The 25,043-nt window shown below is 40.0% G+C and overlaps 1 protein-coding gene across 2 annotated transcripts in view; it reads left to right on the forward strand.

Annotated features, from left to right (window-relative positions):
• Nucleotides 1-25,043, forward strand: part of APBA2 (amyloid beta precursor protein binding family A member 2) — a 101,463-nt gene that overhangs the window by 36,919 nt on the left and 39,501 nt on the right. The window contains exons 4-7 of one of the 2 annotated variants that reach the window (XM_065412147.1): nucleotides 3,998-4,143; nucleotides 8,519-8,554; nucleotides 11,846-11,932; nucleotides 20,236-20,421. In XM_065412147.1, the coding sequence (XP_065268219.1) occupies nucleotides 3,998-4,143; nucleotides 8,519-8,554; nucleotides 11,846-11,932; nucleotides 20,236-20,421 (455 nt within the window). The remainder of the gene's footprint in view (nucleotides 1-3,997; nucleotides 4,144-8,518; nucleotides 8,555-11,845; nucleotides 11,933-20,235; nucleotides 20,422-25,043) is intronic. The other variant, XM_065412148.1, reaches the window with a different exon arrangement.

The following is a 25,043-nucleotide window of genomic DNA, read 5'->3' on the forward strand; positions in this document are numbered from 1 at the left end:
TGTTAAAAATGTTGCTGAGGTTGTAATAACAATATAGTCAACCACCATCTGTTGATAGCATAGTGATCTTGCCAATGTCATCCACTAAAGTTTCTCTTTTGAAAAGATGAAGGAGATTTATTAAGGTGAATCAAAATCCTTAAAATAAAACCTTATAAATAAAGCTATTTTAAGATACACTTTGCTGCCCCTACTGAAGCATTAATAAAATTATTTAAGGGACTTTTTAAAGTAATAATTTACTTCTACAATAAATATGTTTTAAAACAAACTAGCTGAAAGTCATGTTCACTGTCACTAAACTGCTGGGAACACATGACATGAATTCATGGCTCTTTTTTCTTTTACAACAGTCAGTAATTCCATAGACACCTAAAGTAGGGCAGGGATTATAGCTTCATGCGCCACTTGAGGTGTTAGTGATGTCTTTAAATATAGCAGAGGAAATGCAGAACTGTAGGCTGATGTCTGTGAAGGTAAAGTGCCTTTCAAGTAGTCTCCCAGTACTTTGGAACAGAAATGGAGACAAAAATCTATTCCTGGAGAGACTTACAAAGCATGTGATATTGCCAAGGATAAACCAAACCCTGCATTTCATGAGCACCTTAGACGCCCTTGAATTCAGTAGATGGCATGTGTGAATAAAACAGGGTAGGGGGCCTATATTTGTAGATAAGTGTCACTTCCTTTTCTAAAATATTTTGTTGCAAATCCTGCAGCATTATGGATCAGACTTCTGGTCATTGCTTGACTTGCCAAGGATTGTATAGGAGAGGATTTGTAAGTATTATGCCAATATGTTTAGTTGTGTGCTGTAGAAGAGACAAAGATACATGAGACAAAAAGCTAGGCCTGAAAAGGCATTATATGCACTTCAGCAAAGAGATGCATCAGTTCTTTGTAAAGTATATATACCTTTTGGTGAAGCAGGGTAGAGGGGACCAGAACACCTTAAAGAGAAACTGTGCTGAAATCAGCTTATTAGATGGGATCACAAATCTAAAATCTGGTGTCTTTGTGGAATTTTTGCTGATTGTTCTTACTCTTTCAGTAGTTTAGAACTGCACCCACTGTAATTGATTCTTGAGATACTAGGTAAATGACTTGACCTGCTGTGGAACTGGTCATGCAGTTTCTTTGATGAGTAGACTCCTACAGATTTGGTTGAGGTTCCTTCTAATTTTTTAGAGGGTACTGTCAAGATATGTTCAATTATTTAAAAAAAATTCTCTCGCCAGTACACTGAGATAAATTCTGCTTTGGGTCACATTGATGAAGATCCAGAATAACTTAATTGAGGTTAGTGGATTAGCACTAGATTTACACTAGTTTAGTTTATAGCAAAATCTGGCCCATTGTTGTAAATAATTACCCTTTGGAAGTTTGAAACTGCAGTCTTCCCTAACCGAACAAATTGCTCCATTTTGTGTTAATGTTGGTTAGTTAATGTTAGGTCTCTGGAGACCGTGGGGCTGTTAGTATTGATTTTTTTTAAATGTACTGTGATTACCGAATTACAAAGACTGTTTTGTTTCTGCAGCAGGCTGACATTATAGCAGTCGCATGTTTGGTCTGTATGGAAGTATAAGAGGCAGCAACATTTTCTGATGAAGAAATTTAAGGGATTAATCACACTCAATTTGTGTTTGATGATTTTTTTAAAATTAGAATTTAGGACAACGAGGAATTAGAAATATCCACTAATTAAAGTAGATGCGAGTAGCTACCTCTGTGCATTCTATCAAAGTAGCATGGTATTTATTTTTCCTGTTCAAGGGCTCGCCCATGCATGCATCAGACAAGTTCAGTTGGTTATATACGTAAGCAAGTTCACTTTACCAGAAAATTGTTGTTGAGTTTTGGGGGTTTTTTTTAAATTAAATTAGCATTTCCATTCAATGTCCCTTTTCCCCCCTCACACAATTAATTTGTTTACTTGGGAGAGATGGTTTAGCAGCTTGGCATGTTGATATGGCTCATAGCAAGTTCCCGTTGTAGAGCTGTTGGAGAACACAGAGTATTTACAGTCAAGGGATTGGTGCCAAAATTGTGGAGTGACTGCCTCTTTAGTGTTGATGTAATCAAGCTGAAAATAAGACTTAACCATTGAATAAAGGAGATGAGCATAACACAAGTACAGTATAAATACCATCCTTTATTTCTCTCTCCGTCCCGCCTCCTCTCCTTTTTCCATCCCTGGAAAATTATCCTGGCAGTTGCTAAAGCAGTTTGTAAAATGGTAGTTAATTTGAAAATCTCACTGAAGTCAGTGAGTCTATCTATTAAGCTAAACATGTGCATATGTGCTTTGCTGGATTGGGGCTTAAATTTGAGTAATATTCATCAAAAATAAGTTCCAAATTTCCTTCATTTTTGACTCCAGGTTTTTTTTTTTAATCTGTCCACTTTTTCCTCCTCTTCAGCTGCCATCTGGCATCTTCCCTTCTTTCAGATGGATGGGGTGATTGATGTGCTGTGCAGCTCTACCCTTAGTGTTAATCCTTGGCAGGCTATTTGGACTTCTTTATTCCCCCAGTTATTAGTGTATACCATCTGTACGAGTCTGGAAGCTGTCTGTCTGAATCAGTTCCTGAACTCAGGTCCATCATATGGCCAGAGAGCACAAAGACAGCTTCTTTTCTTTTCTGTTGTCGGTAGCATTGTCCTCAGACTTTGAAGTTCAGTAGTGGTCCTCTCTTGAAGCAAAGTACACAAATGTCCTCCAAATCTTCTGTTTCTGACTACTATTTTTGCCCGACTTACAGCCCTATGAAGGGTTGCTGATCTCTTTACTGTTTCATGGCCCAGTGAAGACAGCCTTCTCTGTGAAACATGATCTTTTCTGCTAAATGTGTGCTTCGAATATCTGTTGAGTCCTTCCTACCTCTGCCAAATGAGTGTGTAGCAGGACATGCCTGTCGGTGTGCCCGCAGTGTTACTTAGTGTTTGAATTTTTTTCTTTCCTTATGTTAGGCAGTTTACTAAATTCAATATACTCCGCATAAGAGCTTTCAGGGGGGTGTTAACATAGATGATGATTGGTAAAATAGATGTTAAGTGCTCATTTGTATCACCATCCTCCTAATTCCTTTGTGTATTTTTGCATACAGAATTACTTTTGTAACTTTAGAGAGTTATGGCGTGCATAAGAAATGTCGTATTTTAAAATGGAAACATCAGTGACACAGTCTCCTTGCAGCTTTTGTTCCTTTTTAAAGTTCTTGGGTGTATGAAATGAAGTGCTGTTTTGATTGTGCATTTTTGCGTTAACATCATCTACCACAGCAAAGAAATACCTCTGTCTCAGACCTGCCAGATATTGTACATTGGATGTGATGCTCAGATATTTGACCCCCTACATCACACCTACCTGTATCAACCCTAGAATGTGATACGTGAAGTGTTTTTGTGTTTCCTTACTTGCTGATTCACAACATGCAGTTGTTGCCCATGGGTGTCTGTCATTAGTGTGAGCTAACAAGGTTCTACTGTAGTTGGCAAAGAGTTTGGCGATCTGTGCACTTTTTTCATTCCCATTGACAAATATGGGTACCAAGAAACCCAAATAGAAGAACAGAATTTGGCCCAAAGATAAGAACACTCAATAAATGTAACGTATTATGAATGTTACATTAATATCAATTGGAAGGAAGCTTGTGCATGCATTTGAGAGCAGTATTTGGCCTAGTATAGTGAAGAGCTCTGTTGTGCTTTCCCCAAGGCAGTATGCTACAATGAACTACTCTCTAATTCCAAGATCAAAACATTATGCAGATTTTTAAATACTACACATTTGCTTTTTAGGTGTTTGAGACAAAATTTTGAGAAATAAGTATGCTGTTTAATGTGTGCTGGACTTTGCAATGCTTCTTTTAATTAGACTGTTGTAATGAAAGAAATGTATTAAGGAAAGGTTGTGCAAGTATCAATACCCTTCATTAAGTTTTTTGTCGCCCTACTCCCTTTTGGAAGGTAATAATTGTATACCTGTCTGTAGTTCCAGGACCCTGTGAACCTGAAGATCTCATTGATGGAATCATCTTTGCAGCCAATTACTTGGGTTCTACACAGCTGCTCTCAGAACGTAACCCTTCCAAAAATATAAGAATGATGCAAGCTCAAGAGGCAGTGAGCCGTGTCAAGGTAGGTGATTTTTATGGTCTGTAGAATAGACTCCCTTGATAACTGAACTCTGAATAGTCTGAAATGTCTGAAGCTTCAAACCTACTGAGAGGTGCACTCAAGTGAATACATATCTGCTGATGTGAAAATCCTCACTGTTTCCAGTGTCTAGCATTGTAGAACTTACAAATCCTCTGAAGAACAAAATATAAATTATTACAGAGGCTATTCCAAATTGCACAGTATAAGTACTGAAGGTAAAATCCAGACTGTAATAAGAAAACATTCCAACTGTAAAGCATAGAAGACTGGTTTATGACTGATTTCTTCCTGCCGCCATGTTAGATCCTGTAAGAGGTTGTGTAAGCAGTTGAAAGTATTTCAAAAACATCAAAATATTATTTTCTTAAGGCAAGAAGGTTCATTACCAGATCTGTGTTTGTGTCACTTAAAACCATGGATTTGCATGGAAATATTTTAACACACAGTGCTTTCTGTGGTCAATGAAATAAATGCATTTTATTTGAATATATAATCCAGATAGAAGAATTTTTTTAACCATGCTTTGAAGAATTGATTTATTTAGATTTGTACCATTATATCCAATCTACATATAGATAAGGACATGATCTGAAATGTGTAGATTGAAGTGTTAATCAGAAAAAAATACACATTTCATTTAAAATAATTTAATCAGTAGAATCGGCATATGTTTGGAGACATCCAGTTTGGGTCAAATAATCTGCTCAGCAAGACACACATCTTTATTGATTCTTGATTTGGGCTTTAGAAAGGCTTGGAAGGCGTTAAAGGTAGTTATTCTGCTGCTACAGATTCTTGAGCATTCCAAACCTTGGAATTCCTGCTCATGAGATTCTTGAGAAGTCACAAGCACCACATGAGCATTGACTGTGATTTAACACCAAGAAACAGTTTTGTTAATTAATTCTGCTGCTAAACTGTCAGGTGTAAGGCAGTCCTGGTAGAAGCTTTCAGCTTCATATTTTGTATGGCAGTCTGATGTATGCACATGATTAATGTGGCTATAATTTTTATAGAAAACACAGAGAAAGGAAGAGAAGTGAGGACTTGGCGAGATTTGAAGCGCTACAGCAGCACAGCTGCAACAGCCCATCAGTGTAGACACTCACTACAGAAACGGGAGGGATTCTCCCATCAGCCTAATTAATCCACCTCACCAAGAGGCGGTAGCTAGGTCAACCTGTTGACCTAGCACTGTCTATACCGGGGGTAAGGTCTGCTTAACTACGTCGTGGAGGGGTGTGGGTTTTTCACACCTCTGAGCATAGGTTGATTTAATTTTTGACCTGGCCTGACTTACAAGAGTGGCTGGCTTTATTATTCATAAAATTGTAACCTTTTTTTGCCTTTTGTAAATATACTTTGTAAAAACATTGGTGACATTTGAAGTGGACTTGAAGTGAAGGGCAAAGCAGCCCCAATGTAGCTGAAGTAAGAGATGTCATTATCATGTATTGTCTCCATGTGCTTGAAATAGGAGGTATAGTAACTTGGCGTGTTACAAAAAGGATGCATAGAAGTCCAATGTGGATGAACTTGGAGGTACTTCAACCTAATGTATTTGATAGATGTACTTGAAAAATGGTGTCCCTGAGGTATCTGAAGTTTGAGGCAGAGCTGAAAGTAACACTACAGTTATAAGAAAATTATGGCATCCAAAAGTAGCATTCAGTGGTTTTCAGTGTTAATAAAGATGTAAAGATCTGCAGAAGTGAATTCTTATCTTAATTTCTCTATAGCACATTTTTAATGGCTTGATTCACAAAATCTTTGGCAGTACATACCAAGTTTATGAACTAATCAGTTTTATCTGAGTATTTGATACTTGTAGATAGTGCAACTACTGTACCACACAAATACTGCCAGCAGGTCTCAAAGGTGTTTCTCAGATCATTGTTTTTCTGTCCTAGGGCAGGGCTATTTATGCACTGCAAACTTTTTGAAATAACCTCACTTCAAAATCTGCCTTTCACCAGGAGAGTCATTTTGGAGACTTCTTGTACAATGAGCAAAAAACTAGACACATAGTACTTTTCAGCATTGCTTTTCCAAGCTCACTTTGTCTCATGGGGCATGGGAGTGGTGGCTCTCTCTGGCAGAGAAGCCAGAATTTCAGAATTAATTTACTGGAAATTCCTCTTTAATGGGTGCTTTTAGCTCACTAAGGGTACGTCTACACTACCCGCTGGATCGGCGGGTAGCGATCTATCTATCAGGGATCGATTTATCGCGTGTAGTATAGATGTGATAAATCGATCCCCGATCACTCTCCCGTCGACTGCTGAACTCCAGCAGTACGAGAGGCGGAAGCAAAGTCAACGGGGGAGCCGCAGCCGTCGATCCAGCGCCGCGAGGACGCAAAGTAAGTAATTTTAATTTGATCTAAGATATGTCGACTTCAGATACGCTATTCTCGTAGCTGAAGTTGCGTATCTTAGATTGATTCCCCCTCCCCCCCCCCAGTGTAGACCAGGCCCAGATGTGGTAGTGATATGCTAAGGAGTTGCAGTTGCTTCATCATCATGTAAATAGGTTTCCTGAAAAATATGGTGGAGAGGTTGGTTGGGAGAGGAAAAATCTGTAGAAGGGATCCCTGGTGGGAGGAGAATTGTGAGTTCCTGTTTTGGTATTTCCTCTGAATTCTACCTTTTTTGGTTTGCATTCCCACAGAGAAAGAAAGGGATCTGGATTCAGTTGTGACGGCAGTGTCAGTATCTGCCAGACCACAAGGCTGTGTGTGGGGAGGACCTGTGCCTCCTCAAGTCTCCCGGGGCCCCGACCCCTCCCCAACTTTCAAACAACAGTGCTTCAGTTCAGCTTTTTAAGTGGAGGGGAATTCCTCAGCATGGAGACCCCCTGTGCCAAAGCTAATACATCTTCTGCGTGGATTCACTGAATAGTTAGGCTGCATCAAATATTCTGATTAGAGGTTGGGTCCAACTCCCATTAAAGTTGATGGGCATCTTTCCATTAACTTTACTTGGAGTTGGATTGCCCCCCCTAAAAGGGTGCAGCATTAGAGAGGTGTGATATCACTGGTGGCAAAAGCTGTGTATTAGATTACTGAATTGGAATCCATTGGCTTTTACCAAATGGGCAGAGTACAGTGGATTCTTTGTAGGGTCTAGAAGAGAATACACACAGTGTCATACCTAAGTGTAATGTGCATTGCTGTGTCACTTCTGCCCTTTGTGTTAACCATCACACTGTAGATCCTACTTCTTCCGTAACTCTCATAAGGGAATGCTAAGTTACCATGGACATCCATGCTCTGCAAACCGATTAAAACGACATATATTTCTTTCATATGCTTGATTCCCCACAAATATTAACACACTCATACAGAAATTAGGTGGACCTTTCATTCACATGCACATCTATACAGTGAACATAACTGAGTGGTATTTTGCAGCTTGTTAGGGCAACGACCACACAGGTAAAATAAGTAGCCTTTTGGTGAGTGACAGAAGTTTGACTCTCCTCCAACACCTTTTGCAATCTCTCTTCTGAAGAGTTGTCCAGGCTCTACCCACAGATTGTTCTGTACTGTATCTGATCTCTGCACGTGTCCATTTCAGAAGCATCCAATGAAACTTGAACCTGATCCAGTGCTTATTTTGTGCCAGGGCTGAGCCCTGGCACCTCTAGCTTGGCAATTCATAGTCCTGGCACCTCTGGGTTTGCCGCATCATTTATGAAAGTAACAAAAATTGCTCGAGCCCCAGCACCTCTTTCATTACAGATTAAGCACTGTCCTGATCTAAAAGTTATGAGAGACAAAGTGTTCCTTAAATCCTTTTGTTCAGGAAACAGTATCCTTAAATTTAAGGGGAATTACCCGCCTTTTATATTTTGATGCATGAAACTCTTCATTTAGAATAGTTTGTAGGAGCTACCATATTATAAACATAGCCTGATGTTGAAATGTTAGTGCCTTAATAGTACTTCTGGGACTAATACGACTTTTGTATGTACAAATATATCTCTTTGAATTAATAAATATTGGATTTGGACACCCTGAAAGTGCACATGTAAGTACCTGGTATGCAATTTTAGGTAATGGTGTATCCAGCAGGAAAAAAATGTAATGAGCAGTTGTTAACAGACAACACTCTACAGTATTTCTGTAATCAGTTGACAGTATGCATAACCCCATTTAACAATGTCCGTTATCCCATTAAAGCCAATATGCTTCAAACCTGTATAGCTTGTAAACCAATCTCTCCTTGTATTTGCAAAAAAAAAAAATTTAAGAGGCTGGAATCATAATCAAAAGGTTTCCCTGACTTCACGCACTGTCTTTTCTCTTTTTTTGTGTGCATCTGTCTGCTTTCTTTTTTATGCTGCTCCTCAGAGGATGCAAAAGGCGGCTAAAATCAAGAAAAAAGCGGTGTGTAAACTGTTTTTCTTGAATGCTAATGTTTGTTTACACTTTTGTTGTCCTTGCTCCCTGTGGAGTGTTGTGTTTTTCATTACAGATCCTCATAAAGTTGTAATTTTGGTTTTACTTGTTTAATAGTAGGCCACTGGATGGAACAAGAAACACTTGTTTATTTCTTTCATCTTCCACTTGCTGGAGTGCCTGTCTGTTGCTGCTCTTCTTCTGTTTAATGTCACAATGTCCTGTGGTTTGTTCAGTCCAAATAAACAGCCAATTTTATGACGGGGAGAATTTTTAAAAATCTAATGCTTATGCTTGTTTTAACAGGAGAAGCAATTAATGCTGATGATGTTATTTGATATGACTGTGACTTATTGTGTTTGTACTAATTAAATTATTCTGGATATTTAAGCACACACAAAGTTTAATTTTCCAACTCAAGATGGTAACTACCACAATTTGCTCATGAGATATTTCACCCAATTACACAAAATATACATCAGTAGGGTCAGGCTAAATGTAATTGTCAAAACTGTCATTAGAGCGAATCTCACTATTTGTGATCGTCTTGATTGTAAGTGATGCAGTTAGTTCTTTGCCAAAGTGTAATGTGGCTTTCACTCTTTGCATGTTGTTTGACCCACCTGGAATATAATTAACAAAACAAAAAATGCATTTTTTTTTTTTATTTTTTTTACTGAATTCAGTGCTGGTGAGTGGTCCTGGATTGATACCCCTTGGAGAGCAAAGTCTTCTCTTTTTCCACAAATATAGGTAGAGTGCAGGCAGCAATAGAGCATGCTTCCCTATGCTGCTTCATCAGTGATCCAATCCTCAGCTGGAAGGAACACCTCTTCTGATGAAGGTGTAGTTCAGGCTCCATGGCCATTCAGTCCTTGGTTTCTGCTGAGACTGCAAACAAGGGTGCTACTCTGTGTCCATTGTGATGGTAGACATTGTGATGTGGGCACTTCTCCACTGAGAACTAGATTGGTAATGGGATGTAGAGTCTTTTACCTCTAGGCCTCTGATCCTAATTCAACACAACTCAGAAGAGACCAGATATTTTCCTTTGAGTGCTTGTCGATATGCACATTCCACTGATGGTGCACATGCACCTCATATGCATGCTACAGATCAGAATCTTTGTGGCCAGCAGTACCCATAGAGTGTACATACTGTCTTCAATCCTCATGCTCTGCTGTGAGGGCATATAAGGGTGAGGCACAAAGACTGCCATTCAGTTCCTCTCACCGTCTTACAGCTTGGAGTCAGAGCCCAACTGTCCAAAAGACTGCCAAGCTTTCCCTTAGAGTTTTTAGCAGTAGTTTTTACAGTTTAGTTTATAGTGTTGGCTTTTATGGTTTTTAATTTTAATCATTTGGTTGCTTGTTGCAACCTTTAGTTGTTAGAATCACTTTTTTGTCACTGGGTATGGCATCGTCCAGTTCTCCTGTATTCAAATGCAGGCCTTCATGTGAGGGAGCTATCCTAGCTTCAGATGGAAGCTCAAAGTGCCGCTATTGTGTGAGATGATCACACATCACTGTAAATGTATGATTTACAAGTCTTTCAGCTCCTGAGAGAAGGACAGAGGCCCGCCTTCAGGTTTCCCTAATGATTCAATCCATGAGATCTGCTTCTGAACCACCCCCTCCTGTAATTGTTCTTTCCCTATTTTAGCCTCTGATCCTATCTCATTTTCACTGGCATTCACTATGTTAGATGTCCAATCTCTACTAAACTTTTTGGTGAAAACTGAAACAAAAAGGTCATTTAGCACTTCTGCCATTTCCACCTCTCACAAGGCAGTTAAAATATCAGGCGCCTCCTAAAGGCATGGAATTCTTTTACACACCCCCTACTGGATTCTCACTTGTGGTCACTGTGACAAATGAAAAAGCAAAACAATTCAGGTTCACGCCAAAGGATTGGGAGCCAAAGAGACTAGATTTATCTGACCAGAAAGCCTATTCCTCACCAAGCCTACAGTTTTGCCTGGCCAATTATCAGGCCATAATGGCCAGGTATGACTTTTATATACACAAGAGACTGCTTGTCTTTGTGGATAGCCTGCCCAATTAGATCTGGGAGGACTTCACACTGCTAGTTAAAGGTGGCCAACTTGTAGCCAGGACAAGTCTCCAAGCAGCACTTAACGTGGTGGATACAACTGCAAGATAAGTGGCAATGGTGGTCGTTATGTGATGGACATTGTGACTTGAGGGATTGGGATTCCCCAGAGAAGTCCAAATTGACAGTGGAGGATCTGCCTTTCGAAGGAGCTGAATTGTTCGTCTTAGACAAACAAGGCCTTCCACTTGCTGAAGGACTCATAAGCCACCCTTGTTCCCTTGTAGACTACATGCCAGTTCTCCAGAGGAAACACATAAAACAATCATATCCTTCGCAGAGACCTATCCTCCAGCCCCTCTACAACCAAAGGTCATCAGAACCACGCAGGGAATGACAGCATTTCTACAGGAGGGGACAACCCACTGCTCTGTCACAAATCAACTGACCTTCCCAATCCCAGAAACACTCATTTTGATGGTATGGTTGAGAGATGTGCTCTACTTCCTATGATTCTAGAAATTCACTAGCTTGCTTCAGGCATGCTTGATCCTTCATCACCACTGACCAATGGGCCATGGACACAACAACACATGGCTACTCCATCCAGTTTTCTGTACATCATCAGTGGAATCTGCATATGGAGAACACATCTTGAAGAACTCCAGTTACTGTACACAGTAAGAAACTTCCCATTATCATCTGAAAGCCATTTGGCCTTATGTGAGATAATTTGGGTCTCAGTTCGGTTCTCATTAATGGTGTCACCAAAAAACTAAGTTACCACAACAATTAGCTCTGATTTGCATCCTTATTAGTAATTCCAGTACCAATGGCAAGGACTGAATAGGTATGGAGAATAGACTACTCTCTGATGTCTATTGGTGGTGCCTCAAGAACAGGGATGAAGCATGCAGATGAGACAGTGTGGGAAAGTATCCATGCCATTTCTCCAGTTATGTCAATAAATAGAGGACGTCAATTCAGCACCATCCATGAGCTCTGAAAGTTCATACTCACCCACAAAATAAAAACATCTCTTCCTCTGCAGTAAATGTCCTCTAATACTAAATTTGCATGTATATGGAAACACCTTTGAATAGCTGTCTTTGTAGTAGCTCAGCAATGTAATTGTTCAACATTACATTTTGCTTGAAGTGATCAGTGAAGATGTCACTTTAAATAGAAAATTAAAATTCCCTTTGTTACAATGCGACTGTCTTTTAGACTTCTGAGGGAGATTCCCAGGCCTTGACTGAAGTGGATCTGTTCATCTCCACACAGAGGATTAAAGTTCTGAATGCAGATACACAGGTAAGTGTTTAATCATAATGCTTAAAAAATATTGCTGATTTTACACAATGGCTCTCACTTTAGAATAACATGTTCTCACATGTTGAGAAAGAAATTATCTTTACTGGATATGTGGTTAAACACACCACTGAAATGGATACCAGCATTTGGAAAGGATACACCATATTGGCATTTGTCAATATTTGTCAAATATTTGTCAAAGTTGCCATTTCTCAGTATTTTATTTTTATGCTGAGGGTTTGGGGTTTTTTCATTATTATTATTATTACTATTATTATTCTTTTATTTTGCTGTATTTTCTGTGTTGGGAAGAAACCTGCATATTATCAAGGTGTAAAACCAGTTAGGTTAAAATCCTGAAGCCTTTCAAGATTCATGTGTGGTTGTCCACCTACTCCATTTCAGCTTTGTTATGTCTTAAGAGCTATCCTGAGTTTCAGGTCTGGTTCTTTGTTCCACTCTCTCTTTTTTCTAAAAAAGGTCATTTGCCACTTTAACCAAACCCTTCATTTAACTTCCCGATTTTCAAGAAACTGTATCTGAATTGTCATCCTTCCTCCCCAAGGTCTATTATTTATTACAATATTACGGTAGTGTCTAGAGGCTATGACCGAGATTGGGGCCTTGTTGTGCTTGATGTGTGTTGTACATACACATAGTAAAAGATTGTCTTTGTCCTGAAGAACTTACAATCTAATGAAATTTAATTTAGTAAATAGAATCTAAATTTTAAGTAGGATAAAAATCTCTTACACTGTGGGGAGATCAGGAAAAAGGGTGGAAAATCCCCACCAACAAAATTAGAAGGCATATATAGCAGCAAGGAATGTACTATAATAGTTTCATTCAGTGGGCTCAGAACAAACTTTCATACCCAAATTGTTGGCTTATTGTGCTAATTTTTACAACCAGCGTTATGATTATCATAAAACTTGGTTTTGAAGCCACCTGCACTGGAATGTTATGTACATGGTACATTAGCAAGACTACTGCAGAAATGGTGACTGCTGAATTAACAACTATAGCTATGTTACAGGCCACCTCGTAAGGTTGTTCAGTGATGACGGACTTAATGCTTTCCATTATTCTCTAATGAATATATAGAGTGGCTGTCTTGTCTTGACTGACTGTAATCATACATCCTGAGAATAACTCCCTAATACTCGAGAACATGTCTAGAGTAGATGAATAGCTAGAGCTCTTAGAGGCTGGAGATTTACCAGGTGGTATGGAAGTATTTTTCCCCCCCTAATTGTTTTGTTTTGTTTTTATTCTATAGGTACAATCTGGGTAGATCTGGGTAGTTCTAGTACTTGTTAAAGTAAGGAATTAACACTACTGGCTGAAGCCAGTGTACTTTTCTTTTAATGTGGACATACTATAAACTTTCCATATTTGCACAGCTGAAGCGTAGAATATACCATGTAATGTGGCAGCTGCATTGCAATCTGCCGTACCCAGCTCTGCCAATGCACTTCAGCGCTGACCAGCAGTAGCCGTACTGATTCAGGCCTATATTTTTTTCCCTCTTGGTGGTAAAAATGCTTTGTCTTGTACAATGCAGAGCATGTTATCAATGCTTATAGCATTGATAGCAAAATCTGTCTTCATTGTTACGACATACATTTAACATGTCTACTGTATGCAGACAATCAAGTCAGGTCAAGGGTGAAAAGAGCCAATTATTGGTGAATGAGCAGCCACATTCAGTAGCTAGATGTATGGGATGAAAGTGATACATGGATTTGGTTTGTTATTCCAGTTGGTTTAATGAAGGCTGCTCTCAATGGACTTCGCTCCCTCCTTTCCTTAAATATTTCAATATGAGCAGTTACACTGAATGGGCTTTACACACAAGGAAAAGCAAAAGCACCCTGAGGCAGATTCTGATACCCTTACTCAAGGTGAGTATTACCTTATTCCACAAGTGCTATTCACTGTGAGTGAGGGTACGAGAGTCTGGCCCTGTATATTGAACAAAAATAAAAATCTGATATTGGAATTGATTATGTTAAAGGGTTTTACTAAAGCCTACTTTGAATGTGGCTGATTTTTCTGTGTACAGCAGGTCTCAGAGTAGCCAGAGGCTTTGCTTCCCCTGTCTTTTAGTACTCACTGTCGATGAGTATTTGCATTTTTAGCTTGACTGTGTTTTTACCAGTGCTAGAGAGATTTCTTGACTGGCTTCATTACTGTGGCTCTGTATCAACTGGTGTAGCAGCTGGCACAGGCAGTCTGCAGTTTTATATCTGTCAATTATATAAAACCACTTTCTGCAATCATTAATTTAGTGTTCTAACCCTTATGTAATTTTATTGTATGTCATGCATGGAAGCATCTGGTGGTACTAACTGGTTTAAAAGAATTCTAATTTCACTAAAAAATGTAGACATCTAACTTGATTTATGCTGGGGTTTGAACTGGGTCAGTAGTGGCAGTAAGGCATATTATCACCTTGGACCCGTGGTTCTAGTGAGTTTGTTGCCATAGGCAAAACTAGCAAATGGTTGCCCCTACCAGCCTGAAGTCACTCACACGTGATATTTTCAGCTCTGTGTGACCACCTGTTCAACTCATGTGTTAGAAATAACCCCACTTTTGACAGCGTGCCATACTTCTGATCTCTAGCTGCTCTGCTCTGTGGGCTGGGCTTGCAGTCCGGGAGTGAAATTGGCACAAGTGCCACAGCAACCATCTCCTGCTTCTCACATTCACAATGTGGAAAAGCTGGGATAGTGAAGCAGCAGGAGAGGTGAGGAACAACATGAGGTTGGCAAATCTACGTGCCCTGACTCCACAACCCAGTCACTGGTAAAGCTGATGTTCAATGGGATACCATTTTGCAGAGTGTTCTGCTCTGCCCCCACTGATGTGATCTCACACACACCGTGTGTGAGGGGTCACGCAGGCGGGGGCGTGTCCATGCCATTCCAGAAGTACCGGAGCGTCTGGTATTCTGAGTCAGTGTCCACCCTAGGGAGTGGTCCTATGAAGGCCTCTGAGTTGTCTAGCTCTCTGACTCGTGCTCCCACAGTGCAGCCACAGGAACTGTACAGGTAAAGGCTCCCAGCTCCTATTTAGTTCCTGGCAGCCATCAGCCACCAGGAGAGCTGTGGGAGAACATGCAGCCCCTCTGCCCCTGCCCCCAACCCTCCTTTGAGATCTGCTTCAGATTTCATCAACTGACCCTCAGAGTAGCCACAGTCCTTTTTCCCTGGTAAAAAGGGGAGAGGAGGGAGCCACCAAAGGAGAAGGAAAAACGGAACATATGAAAGGGAGAATGAAGAAATCAGGGAACCAGGATATGGGAAACAAATCCATGAGGGGTAGCAACAGGGACTTCTAGGAGAGCAACACATATAGAGGCAAGGAGATTTGGATGAAGGGGAACCCGGATGGCCATTTGGGAGAAGGAGAACCAGGTCTGGGGGGGGGGGGGGGGGATATATTTGGTTTTCCAAGGACAGAGATATGGGTGAGAGGTTTGGGATAGGGAAGAGGGAAAGATTAAGGATCCAGATAGGAAGAGATGGAGGGATTAGGGGAGAGAAGACAAATGGGGGATTTAGGGACAGGGAGATAGGGAGAGAAACAAGGAGAGAAGGGGGAAAGTAATGGGAGGGGATACTGAGGCCTGGTCTACACTGGGTTGGGGGGGAGGGATCAATCTAAGTTACGCAACTTCAGCTATGTGAATAACGTAGCTGAAGTCGATGTACTTAGATCGACTTACCATGGTGTCTTCACTGCGGTAAGTTGACTACTACCATTCCCCCGTCAACTCTGCCTGCGCCACTCACTGAGCTGGAGTACAGGAGTCGACGGGAGAGCGCACGGGGGTCGATTTATTGCGTCTATACTAGACACGATAAATCGACCCCAGCTGGATCGATCGCTGCCCACCGATCCGACGGGTAGTGTAGACATACCCTGAGAGCAGAGAAAAGAGCAATGATGCAGAGAGAAAAGGAGAAAAAATATGGAGATAGAGGAAGAAAAAGAAAGGTGGACAAGTGCAGTTAATACAGTTTATCTGGCATATACTTAGTTCCACATTTAGTTGTAGTAAACAATGGAAAGGTGTGGGGGGGAAGCAGGAGAGAATCTACTTTTAGGATTGGGAGGGAAAAAATCTTTGACCTGCTCGTGGGTGGTGGACATGGGGGACAGAAACTCTAAATGCATAGATGTATTTATTTCCCCACCTCCATTCTTTCTTGTGAACCTTGTATGTATGATTTGGATACTTGGAACAATCTCCTGAAAAACAACTCTCGCTGCAGAGTTCCCATCGACTGCTGGGAGATGTCCATTAGAATACATTTTCCCCTCCACTGAGAGAAGCTTTATAGATGCTGCTGGACCCTGCAAATTCTCACAGAAACCCCCAAGCCCTTCTGTGGCCATCATCACATTTCATCTATCACAGTTTAGGGATAAACACAGAATGTTTTATTTCAGACTGAAAAGAATTGTTAAAAGCATTTTAAGAATAGTGTCTGGAAAAAAGAGATTAGAAAAATCTATAGACCAGGTTGTTCCAATAAGCTATCAGTGTTGGTATTTTTCTAGCTCTGTCAAGTTACATTGTATTATGGTTCTTAAAACAATTATTCTTCCTGACCTGAAAAACTCTTCTATTCTCTCAGGCCTGGGAGAGAAGCATTGTAATTTGATAGATAAATACCCAGATATGTGTCTCCTTACCTCCGTGAGGAGAAGAATTAACTAATGAATAGTTAGAGAAGGGGTGGAAGGATCAAATCATTCTTTGGAGTGGATCAAATTGCATTTTTAAATTATGGCTTGTGGTCCAGGACATACATTTTCCACTATGTATGACCTTCAATCCACAGCAGAGTTCCCACTGCTGCCACTGTGACAATTACACAAGGGTCAGGGGCAGAATATGGCCTTATGTAATCACTACACTTTTTTAGTTATACGTCACATTCAGCATTGCGTAGTGGAAAACAATCTCACTTGTAGGACCACTGCTGTTTCCACCCTTTTATTTCTTCCTCACTTATCCACCGTTCTCTGTTTCTTTCTTTCACCTGTTTTTGTATGTCTCTTCCTTTTTTCCGTTCTGCATTTCCCAATTTGACCCCCTGGACTTCACTCCCACCCCATTTGAAAAAATGGTAAGCAGTGGTATAATTGATGACATACAAAGTATCATAATTGGCCTTGAGTTCACATCCCACTGAGGGTCATGGAGACTAGGGGTGTTCACACCTCACAGGGACAGTGCATCAAGCTACCTGCAGACTCAGAAAGAGAACACTAAGGTTATGCTTGTTTCACGTCTCAGGATTATCTCCATAACCTTGAAGACTGGAAACATATTTTTAACAGAAGCTGAGATTTTGCAGGGTCTTACTGTGCCATGTGGGCATCAACATAGTTGACTGGGCCAGTTGTTGCTCCCAACTCTGATTTAGGTGAATCCAACGTCTGTCAATCTAAGTTCTAATATGGCCCCTGCCATGCTGGATGGTAAACACCTTGCAAAATTCTAAAGTGTATGCAAGAGCATCTCTTTCTCCTTCCTGCAGCCAGAAGGGACTGGTGCTATTATTGTGGTGCTATTTGGGGAAAGCAAGGACAAAAGCAGGCTTTACATTTTGCTCTGGAGTTGCTGATGTCTGGGTCCACTCTGAAAGATTTCCTTGATATCAAGATATCTCTTTTGATTGTAACAGTTTTCCATGCGCTTTTGAGTCACACAGGTCCCAGAAAGCCATATGTAGTGGCTCTGCAGAAGGTCAGGAGGCAGGTCATCCTGCTGAACAAGGCCAAAGGCAAAGCCCCAATGTGTTATGTGCGTTAGGTTGCTGAGGAGGGGCCAGGGACGAAAGCTAAATCACAGGAGCCCCCTCAAGATGGTTGACTGCATAGCCTCACTCAGTAAGCACTGACCCATTGGGTATTTGTTAATGTTTCTACATGACATGTCAGACTGCTGTAGGGTGGAAAAAGTTCTTTGACTGTTTCCGTTCACAACAGTCTGCTCTGTGCCATCACTTCACTCTCATTAGCCCAATTGCTACATATCTCAATTGGGCTGGATGAAATCTGACATCACATATGTAACGTCACACTGCATGACAACCACCAATGGAAAAGCACCCTTTTGGGAACAGGGAGCAGCCCCCCGCAGCTGCAAAGCCAGGAATGATAGCTGCAGACCTTACATGGGCCACAAGCTGCAGAGGCCCCCTTCTCTCCTGGACAAGGGCCCGAAATGTTTAAAAGGGAAACAATAAAACAATATATTGATTTCAGACTAAATACCTGCGGCACGGGGAAGATTCAGAAAGCACTGATTCAAGAACAAGTGTTTGTATTCCAGTTCAAGCAGAAGATTTGATGGATGTTTTATCTCTTCAGGCGAAATAACAATCAAATATTTCAAGAGTGCTGCTTAAAACCTGTATAAATTTACAATTACCTAGAATATCAGTACAAAAAACTATTTGGCTTTACAATTCTAAATGTTTAAAGTTCTTTCAGAACTGTAATATCGTTATTTAGCTGCAGAACACCTCATAAATGAGGAATCTTGTAAGGTAGCTGGTGGGCCACATTCATTTATTCATATTCAGTGCAAGTTCACTAATAATAAAACTTACTGCAAGTTTATACCCAGTGGTGCAAAGGAGATATGATTAAAAATGCCCTTGAAGGCTCTTCCTCTACGAGATCACTGCTTTTTGATTGAACAAACAAATGACAGAAGTATAAACTAGAAATCAATAACGCAAAGATTTAGATCATTGCAAAAGACAAATACATAGTAATATCCGAGATAAAACAAGTTCGGTGACAAAAAAAAAATTCTTCCCTGATTGCAAACATTCGCTGACTTCATGTTTGCCCAAGGATAGCTTTATTAGTTCCATAATGATACATTCCTGGGAGAAAGCATCTGGAGATGGTAAGCTGAGATTTCCCTGGTTATGTCACAAAGTTTAAAAAGAGAAATAAATTAAAAGGCAGAAGTAATCCACCAAGAGGATGCAGTACTAAAAGATGTGAGATAGAGGTAGAAATTTTTGAAAAGTGTTTAAAAACTGCTCCAGAATTATTTTTTCACCTTTTGGAGCAATAGCGTGCTCTTACATAAGATACCTTTCTCAGACCGTAGTTTGGGCAGGTTTTCATTGTTTCCTAAAATCAAGGAGCAAAAGGCTTTTCTCAGCTAAAATCCAGGGGTCAAAGCTTGTCCAGTGTAACTGAGTTGGCAGCCTGACAACCCTAATTTGACTCGGCTGAGGAAGATTTTGACTAGTTATCCTAGCTAAGGCTCATTAGCTTTAATTATGCTCGTGTTGCTGAGAGGAGAATTTGCCCAGAGCTTTTCTGTCTCCCCTATTGTGCAACATATTGTGTACCAGTTATCCACCTGCCTACAGGTGGCTGAACTTAAGTAGTCCTGTACAGATACTGCAAATGGAAACCAACATTTGCCAACAGACATCCATAGAGGGCCAAATTCAGAGGTGATATGAACTCAGACTAGGACCTAATTCAGCAAAGGTACTAAAGCATGTGCCTCACTTTAAGCATGCAAATAGTGCCATTGACTTCAGTAGACTACGGGTGCATTGAGTACCTTTCTGAATCCAGACTCTAGGCTGACCTCCCTTTTAGATATCTGTGTCCTAGCTGGTGTGACTTACATGGTGAGGAGGAAGGAGGAAGAATATATATGTTAAAATTTGCCCCTATGAGAAGAAGGCAACACAACATTTACAATCCATTCTGAGGAAAGAAAATGATAACTTTGTATTTCGGAAAATGTTACATTATGGTTTGTTGAATCCTTCTTTATCTTGTCTGACGTAGCAGTAATGCTCATGATCTTGTTATAAACAGCTTCTGTCACTGCTTTATTTTGGAGTTTAATTGTTTGCAAAAGCCATGTATTTTCAAACACGATGAAATTATTTCTAAAATATTGGAACATATTTTCTTTTTACTTGAAGCCTGATGCTTTTTAACTTTTTGTAATAGGGCCTGTGTGCCAAATATCTGCAGTTGTTATTCAGACAAAATTTCCATTGAAGCCCATGAGTTTTCAGTAACTCAGGCTATGACTTCAATGGCAGTTTTGTTTGAGAAATTGGCTGAATAAAGGCTGCAGGATCTGGCCCCATATAAACTGCACAAAGAGATGCAAGCTTAGCTGCCTGTTGTCACGCTCAAGAAATTAGACAATATGGGAGAGGGGAAAAGTGACATTTCTGGAGTAATATTGTGCATGTGGAACATTTTTGTTTATTTTTTGCTTTGTGTAGGAAACTATGATGGATCATGCGTTGCGCACAATCTCATACATTGCTGATATTGGTAACATCGTTGTTTTAATGGCAAGACGCCGGATGCCAAGATCTGCTTCTCAAGACTGTATAGAGACGACACCTGGTGCCCAAGAAGGAAAGAAACAGTACAAAATGATATGTCATGTCTTTGAATCTGAGGATGTAAGTAAACTTAATTTTTTTTTTTAATACAATATGTCACTTAAGGGATCTCAGAAATCTAATGGTATCTATCGCATGAATGCATTTTTGTTGCCAAGAATTGCTTTTCTGATTGGCTGATCCTTTCAAAGGTTTACAGGCTAACTTTTATAATAGTTGTTACTGTTCTATCCCAAACTGTTCTCACTTTATTTTTTTTCACCTATACCTGCAAATCACTCGCATTTCCTTCTTCAACTCCCAGAATCTTCCTCCACTATCCCAGAATTGTTGGTGCTCATTCAACCTACACTCCCCTCTGGATATTGTAATACATAATCATTTGGATGCTTTTTTAAAGTTCATTTTACCATATATGGCCAAAGTAGATATTTACATTCAGTGGCTACAAAACTGATCATCTTGAATCAGATTCTTTGGTCTGGCTGAGTAGTGCTGAATGACATGTCTATGCTCCCTCAACCCTGGGGCTAACCAGGGACCTGTCTGGTCCTTGTCTTAAGAGCTGCTCTAACTTATGGCCAGTCACTGACAGCCCCAAAAGGACTATTTCAGCAGCCAGAGATTGGTCAGGTCGAAGGGTGCCCTGGCCAGATCCCCTTTTGCTTGCTGTCTCCCTACTGGGGAGGAGAAATCCTTATGGACAGATCTGCTGATTTTACGTATGCGCAAAGTGCTCTCAACAGACCTGGGAATCAGGCCCCTTATATTTAAAAACATCAAAACGCCTTCATTTATATGATCTGCATTGAAAATGTTATAAATTGCACTTTCCCCTAATGCTGTATGGTCAGAGCAGCAGCTGTTCACATTTGGAAGGTTTTCTTTGTAACTAGAAGGGCTAAACCAATACTTTTTAAATAAAAGCTTTGATTATACAGAAAATACTTTGACCCCTCACTCAAAAGAGCATCTGCACAATAAAGATGGTGATTATAGTCATTATGTTTCTGTATACTCTGTGCCATAGTGCATTCACAAAAGGTGGCAGATTCTTAGCTTTAGAGCACTCTTGGGTAAAGTTAGTCTAGATATTATGCTTTGATAAGACTTGATGGGAAAATACAAAACAAAGGAAATTAGAGAACTGGAAATATTAGTACATAAGCTAAATTATGACGTAATTGGCATCACAGAGACTTGGTGGGATAAGTCTCATGACTGGAATATTGGTATAGGCTATAGCTTTGTTCAGGAAGGACAGGTGGGGTAAAAAAAAAAAATCAAGAATATATACCCTTGCTCTGAAGTCCAGAAGGAGGTGGGAGTCACTGGTTAATGATAAAAGGGGTATCCTGGTAATAGTCTACTATAAACTACCAATCAGGAAGAGGAGGTGGATGAGGCATTTCTAGAACAACAAAAATACCCAAAACACAAGACCTGATACAATGGGGGACTTTAACTACCCAGACATCTGTTGGAAAAGTAATACCGAAAACCACAAAATTTCCAGTAAGTTCTTGGAATATATTTGGGACAACTTTTTGTGTGGGAAGTAGCCAAGATGGCAGCCATTTTAGACTTGATTCTGGTCAACAGGGAAGAATTGGTAGTGAATCTGAAGATGGAAGGCAATTTGAGTGAAAGTGATCATGAAATGATAGATTTCATGATTCAAAGGAAATTTGTAAGCACCTGGAGGATGATAGGGTTATAAGGAATAGCCAGCATGATTTTGTCAAACAAAAATCATGCTAAACCAACTTAATTTCCTTCTTTGACAGGGTTACTGGCCTAGTGAATGGGGGAAGCAGTAGATGTTATATTTCTTGATTTAGTAAGGCTTTTGATACAGTCTCACATGATATTCTCATAAGCACACTAGGGAAATGTGGTCTTGGTGAAATTACTATCAGGTGGATGCACAATTAGTTGAAAGACCATACTCAGAGTAGTTATCAATGATTCACTGTCAAACTGGGAGTGTGTATCTAGTGGGGTTCCACGGGGTTCAGCCCTGGATCCAATACTATTCAATATTTTCATTAATGATTTGGATAATGGAGAGTATACTTATAAAATTTGCAGATGACACCAAGCTGGGAGGGGTTGCAAGAACTTTGGAGTACAGAATTAGAGTTTAAAACCACTATGACAAATTGGGGAATTGGTCTGAAATCAGCAAAATGAAATTCAGTAAAGATAAGGACAACGCACTTCACTTAGGAAAGAAAAATCAAATGCACAACTACAAAATGAGGAATAACTGTCCAGGTGGTAGTTCTGCTGAAAAGGATCTGTGGGTTATAGATTGAAATTGAATGAGTTAACAATGTGATGCAGCTGTGATAAAGGCTAATATTGCGGAGTGTAATACAGGAGTAAGTCACAGGAGGAAATTGTCCCATTCTACTTGGCACTGGTGAGGCTTCTGTTGGCATAGTGTGTCCAATTCTGGGGGCCATACTTGAGGAAAGATTTGGACAAATTGGAGAGAGTCCAGAGGAGAGCAACAAAAATGATAAAAGGTTTAGAAAATCTGACCTATTAGGAAAGGTTAAAAAAAATTGGGCATGTTTAGTCTTGAGAAAAGAAGACCAAGGGGAAACCTGATAACAGTCTTCAAATATGTTAAGGGCTGTTATAAAGAGGACAGGAATCAATAGATCTCCATGTCCACTGAAGGTAGGACAAGAAGTAAGTGGCTTAATTTGCAGCAAGGGAGATTTAGATTAGATACAGACGCTCCCCTTGCGTAACTCGAATTTTGCGTAAGTCAGAAACGTATCTCCGACCATTATGCAAAAAAAAAAAAAAAACCAACACCCCTCCTATTTCTAGCTTACGGAACTTTTTCTGTAAGCTCGGATTTGCGTACGCCGGGTTTACGTAACTCTGGGAGCATCTGTATTAGGAAAAACTTTCTAACTGTAAGGGTAGTTAAGCTCTGGAATAGGCTTCCAATGGAGGTGTGGAATCCTCATCATTGGAGGTTTTTAAGAACAAGTTGGTCAAACATTGTCAGGCATGGTTTAGGTTTAATTGATCCTGCCATGGTGCAGGGGGATGGACTTGATGACTTCTTGAGTCCCTTCCAGCCCTACATGATTCCATAGGAATGCTCTGCATTTTATTATTTAAAAGGAAAAGGAGTGACCACATCACAATTCTGGCCCTTTGCACTCATCGTAGAAAGGCCAAGGAATGAATGGGCTCGGGGAGACACTCTCACCTCTCCAGGCTGGGGTGGGCAAGTGCTTTAACTTTTCTTTAAAAAAAAAAAAAAAAAAAAAAAAAAGGAAAAAGTGTCAAGTTAGTAAAAATTAAAAGCAGGAAAAGTATTAATTTTTTTTCTAACTTACAAAGATATTTTGAAGCACTAGTGCCAGTAACAGGAAGAAGTGATCATTTAAATCCACCAGTTTAATGGGCAGTTTTAAAATCTATTTCTTAACATGTTATTTTGAAAATAAAGCTAGCCCATTGTCTGATACAATTTTAGCTCCAGATTGCATATTTTGCAAGGCAGAAAATCTTTGAGTTTAATGTTTGAATTGGGAGGCAGTGTTGCCTAGTGGATAGAATAGCGGACTGGGGCTCAGGAGATCTGGGTTCTGTTCCCAGCTCTGCCACTGCCTGCTGGGTGACCTTGGCAAAGTCACTTTGCCTCCTTGTGCCTCCATTTCCCCATCTGTAAAATAGGAATAATGATACTTACCTCCCTTGTAAAGCTCTTTGACATGTACTGATGTAAAGCATTAAATGAGAACAAAGTATCATTAAAAACAATAATTGACTCTAAGCCTGAATCTGACTTAGGTCTCTTTCTGAGCTGTTGGTGGATTTGAAAAGCAGAGGGGAGAGAAATGGACTGAACACCCAAAAACTGATACCAGTGGAGACAGAAAACACAATTAAGCAGCGGGAAGGAGAGATAGATGACAAACCATGATAAGATGGGTTATAAAAATCTTTATTGATTACTGCTCCATTGTTGACATTCACATGTCTTGGGGCATATTGATTTGTATTGTTGTTCATAGTGTGATGGGTCACCTAGTTGAAAAGAAGTTTCAGAATATACAGTAATGCCACATGACTAGTTTAGCTGATCATTTCTCGGGATTTTCTAAATCTGTTTTCAAATGGTAGAATATCGACCTCTGTCTGTCTTTAAACAATGAAGTTTATTGCAACATGTTATTGTAAAGCACAGATTAAACAAGAGCGTCACCTCTGTTTAACACTTGAAATAAGCCATTTAGCATCTGATTTTGGGAATAAAGAGTTATAGATGTTATAACATTGCCTACCATGTGTAGAGATAGTGTGGATATCCCTGACTGTATTTAGGTTGTGCCAGGTCTCTGACAAAGAGCACTGCATTTTCAGAACAAAAACACCATCAAAACTCAGGTTGTTGGACTGAATATACTGCTTCCTTATATATGATATGTGATCCATATCTGATCACTAGTATTTTGAGGGACCCTACACTGCAGGATACAAGCAACTCCTATTTAAGTCAGTAGGAGTTGTTCATATCCTGTGGTGGAAGAACAGGGCTCCTGGAAACCATGTTGACCTAGCAAATTCAATCTAGCATTCTCTTGTGATCTGCAGTGGATCCATATAGGAGAAATAAAAATTTCAGGTAAGAAAACTAATTTTGCATATAA

Source organism: Emys orbicularis, chromosome 10, assembly GCF_028017835.1.
Source record: "Emys orbicularis isolate rEmyOrb1 chromosome 10, rEmyOrb1.hap1, whole genome shotgun sequence".
NCBI lineage: Eukaryota > Metazoa > Chordata > Testudines > Emydidae > Emys > Emys orbicularis.